Genomic DNA, 4,253 nt, shown 5'->3' with positions numbered 1-4,253 from the left:
AAGCCCGGGCACAAGCTCCGCGCGGCGCTGGGTGCCACGAGCTGGGGCGGCGCGCCAGGGCCAGGCGCAGGGAACGACCCAGCCCCTCCAGCATCCCTGGAGGAAGAGCCTCCGACCGTCCAATCCCTGTCTGTCCGCGGTCACGAAAACCAAAGCCGTTGTCCCAACCGCCGGGTCTCGTGCGGTGGCCCGAGAGGGCGCGCCGCGAGCGAGCGCCTTTCCAAGCGCTGGCACTTCGCGAGCATCCTTAATCACTAAACAGCCTCTGGGTGCCCGGAAACGCCCCGCGGGAAGGCGCGAGAAACCTCGGGGAAATTGCAGGAGGGCAGCTTTTGCATCGACTGCGGATCCAACTGCCTTTAGATTCTGCAGGCCTGGACCTAGATCTCGTCTGCTGCTGACCCCGTGTGCAAACTCAAGGGGGAGAACGTGAATCCGGTTTTTAGATTTCCTTGCGCCACCTACCCAAATCGGATTTGTGATTCTGGGTGTTTGGGGACTAGCAGGTTCTCATCCCCCAATAGCTTTTTCTGCCTAAAGATCTCGATGCGATTCTCCGTTTTCAGGCAGAATAGGGCTCCCAATCGTGCTGTTTCCACAGTTTTCTGATGTAGGCTCGTGGTAGTAATATTTAGAAGAACTGGGAGAGTGACGTTGGAAATACTGCTTGGTTTAGAAAGAGAAAAAAGAACATTGGAATAGCTATTGTCTGCCCTGCTGTATTCTCCTGGGGCAACATCAGCCTAAATTATGAGCCTTCCTGGTTTAATAGGAAATGGTGCCTGGAGCTGACTTGATCTTGGAAAGGCAGGGCAGTTTATTCGGGGTAAAAACAGTTAAATCCGGCCTGGGTTTTAAAATGATTTCATACAGCACTACAGACAATATACCCTAGCTCTAATCTTATCAATTTAGAAAACAACTTTCACTTCTCCCTTATACAAGGCACAGAAAAGCCTCTTATATTGGGGTGGGGTCCCAAGCCAAAGACCACAGAGCCCAGACAGGTCACGTTCACATAAGAATGACAAGTGTCCTGGAAACCTAGAGTCTCTTATTTTAAGTTTTAATTTAATTTTAAAATGAAAATTTAAAAATACAGGCTAAGTACACCCTAGGGCGCCAGTTTGCCACCTTTGACCAAGGCTTAAGAATAAAATCAAGCCGGGCTCGGTGGCTCAGCCTGTAATCCCGCGCTTTGGGAGGCTGAGGTAAATGGATTGCCTAAACCCGCGGGTTCGAGACCCATTTCAGCAACTTGGCGAGACCTCATCTCTACAATAAATCAAAAAATTAGCCGGGCGTGGTAGCGCACGCCTTTAGTTCCAGCTACTTGGAAGGCTGAGGTGGAAGGATCGCCAGAGCCCAGCAGGTCGAGGCTGCAGTGGCCAGGAGCAGCCACTGCACTCCAGTCTGAGTGACAGAGTGAGACTCCAACTCAAAAAAAAAAAAAAACAGAAAGGAAAAAAAATATTAAAATTGTAATACTCAATATATACCGAGAACAAAAGATGAATACAAGTCACATTTGACTTCTGCAATTACAAGAGGGGCTCAAAGTGCTTACAATCAGCGTCCAGATACTTTTGGTTACAGTGAACTAAAAGTATACATAGATAACATCTCTTAAAATGTGTATAAATTTTTTGGCATCCCTGTTGTAATACTGTAGGGTTATTAAAGAGTTAATCACAGTGTCACCTCTGCCTTTTCTGCTGTTCAGAGCCAAACTTTGCAAAAGTGCCAACTGTTTTAACTGCTTCTGTTTCCTCCCCATTCAAGTGACTATTGTTTGACTTCTGTCCAGCTATTCCACCTAAACAAGGTTTCTAATAACCTTCATTTTCTTCAACCCAGTGGTACTGCTTCTTGTGCATTTTCATGGCTGCATCTATATGCTGATGAATCCCAAATATATATTTTCAGTCCACTTCTTTCCTGAGCAGTAGGTACTTGCAGTAAAAAATCGGTTTCAGATATGAATTGTGTTATCTACCATGTGCAAAGCACTGGGCTAGAAGCTGGGGATATAAGCATGTCAACATCCTGTTATGCACTGCCCCCAGTCACAAAGAAAAGTGTTAATTGTGCCAGAAAATGTGCTAACTAATTCCACAAACAAATGCAAAATTGTAACAAGTGCTGCCTGTGCTCTAACAGCCTCTAATGATGGAGTGTAACCCATTCAGAAGACCTGGCAAGGCTTTTCAGCAAGTGAGCCTTGAGCACAGATCTGAGTTACTGAAGGAAGAATGGGTGAAGAGCACCCAGGATGAAAAGAGAGGCCAAAAGAACATCTCTGAGGAGGGAAGGAACCAAGAACCAAAAGAAAGTCAGAGGGGCTGGACTAGAGAGAAGAAGGAGCAGGGTGAGACTACCGGGTAGGCAAGTGGCCAGCCAGGCAGTGCCTTCTATTAAGTTAAAAGATGACTATAGCCGGGCTCTGTGGCTCAGCCTGTAATCCCGCGCCTTTGGGAGGCTGAGGTGAGTGGAGTGCCTGAGCCCGCAGGTTCGAGACCCGCCTGGGCAGGCGAGGCCTCATCTCTACAATAAATTAAAAAATTAGCCGGGCGTGGTAGCACACGCCTGTAATTCTGGCTACTCGGAAGGCTGAGGCGAAAGGATCGCTGGAGCCCAGCAGGTCGAGGCTGCGGTGGCCGGTAGCGGCCACTGCACTCCAGTCTGGGTGACTGAGTGAGACTCCAACTCAAAAAAATAAAAAAGACAACTATAAAAATAAAAAAGTAAAACCTGACTATCATACAGGTATGACATAAAGTATAGAGTTTATCTAACTCATTTAATGAAGCTACCAGGCAGATATTAAAACTGGTTCAAAGAACAAGCACATTTTGGGGTCAGACATATTGAAATGAATATGCAAATAAAACTAGCTTCTTTCACAGTGGGACACAGAGAAGTTAATTGACCCTGACCTTCAGAATGTATTTGCATATCTACGCACAAGAATTATTTTGCATTTCAATCAGTTATCTATAAAATAACTAAAACATAATGAAGCAATGTAAGACACAATGAAAGGGCTCCTGGAATCAACTCATTTTTTTCCACTGACGTTCACGTTTTTCCCTACAATCTTTTCCATTGACATACAAATCAAGAAGTGCTATTCATAGGCAACAACTTGAGTTAACCAGACATATTAGTCACTCTGTTTACTTGCTACATTAAGAAACTCTGGCTTTAACAGTTTCAATTCAGCTTATCCTAGGGACAAGAAAAACCATCAAAAGGAAAGGTTAAGGATTAGGTAGGGAGTTGGGGCGTAATGACAGGAATGAAGTGAACTGGCTGCAGTTTGCAGATTGGAAGAGGGGCTGGGTAGAGAGGAATGGATTTGTTGTTGATGTTTGAGAAAGGGTCTCACTATGTTGCCCAGGCTGGGATGCAGTGGTTATTCACAAATGCCAAGTACACTGTAGCCTTGAACTCCTGAGCTCAAGTGATCCTCCCTCCCTCAGTCTCCAGAGTAACAGGTGCCACCATCTATGGCTAGGAATGAATTTTTGAGGAAGCTATTACAGACCCACATATGAGATGATCTTATTAATTGAACCAGGTTGGTAGCAGGTGATAGAGATAGAACAAAAAGATCAGATTTCAGCAAGGTTTAGATAGAATAGATATGAAGAGGAATAGGATGAGAGAAGTTTTGAGGAGGGCTTCTTGGATTCTGGCTTTCTCACCTAATTGGTGATATTCATTAAGAAAAAAAAAAAGAAGCAGCCGGGTCTGGTAGCACACTATGGGAGGCTAAGGCAAGAAGACTGCCTGAGCCCAGAGGTTTGAGACTAGCCTAGGCAACTTGGCAAGACCTTGTCGGTACAATAAACCAAAAAATTAGCCAGGCATGGTGGCGCACGCCTATGATTCCAACTACTTGGAAGGCTGAGGTGGAAGGATCATCTAAGCCCAGCAGATTGAGGCTACAGTAGCCATAAGTGTGCCACTGCACTCTAACCTGAGTGAGACTCTGACTCAAAAAAAAAAAAAAAAATAGGAACATTGAAAAATGGTGTGACCTCAGCAACAAGGGCACCTGCATAATGAATGTTTGTATACCTAACCCTGAATTGTACCTCACATCTTTAAAATAAAAAATTGAAAATTGAAAAAAAAAAAGAAAAATGATGTAGTTTGAGAGACAACAAGAGTCTGGTTTGGAGCATATAAGTTTTGAGGTGTTTTTTTTTTTGTTTTGTTTTGTTTTTGAGTTGGAGTCTCACTCTGTC

At 44.8% G+C, this 4,253-nt stretch overlaps 1 protein-coding gene across 1 annotated transcript in view; it reads left to right on the top strand.

The window, feature by feature from the left end:
- Nucleotides 1-258, top strand: part of LOC103263635 — a 1,117-nt gene extending 859 nt beyond the window's left edge. The window contains 2 exon segments of the mRNA XM_021714064.1: nt 4-173; nt 176-258. Coding sequence (XP_021569739.1) covers nt 4-173; nt 176-258 — 253 coding nt within the window.
- Nucleotides 259-4,253: the final 3,995 nt, after the last annotated feature.

The sequence above is a fragment of the Carlito syrichta genome, unplaced genomic scaffold (genome assembly GCF_000164805.1).
Source record: "Carlito syrichta isolate Samal-C Ts95f unplaced genomic scaffold, Tarsius_syrichta-2.0.1 Scaffold305197, whole genome shotgun sequence".
Classification (NCBI taxonomy): Eukaryota; Metazoa; Chordata; class Mammalia; order Primates; family Tarsiidae; genus Carlito; species Carlito syrichta.
The sequence above is the reverse complement of the archived record's forward strand: the minus strand, read 5'-3'. Positions and strand labels throughout refer to the sequence as shown.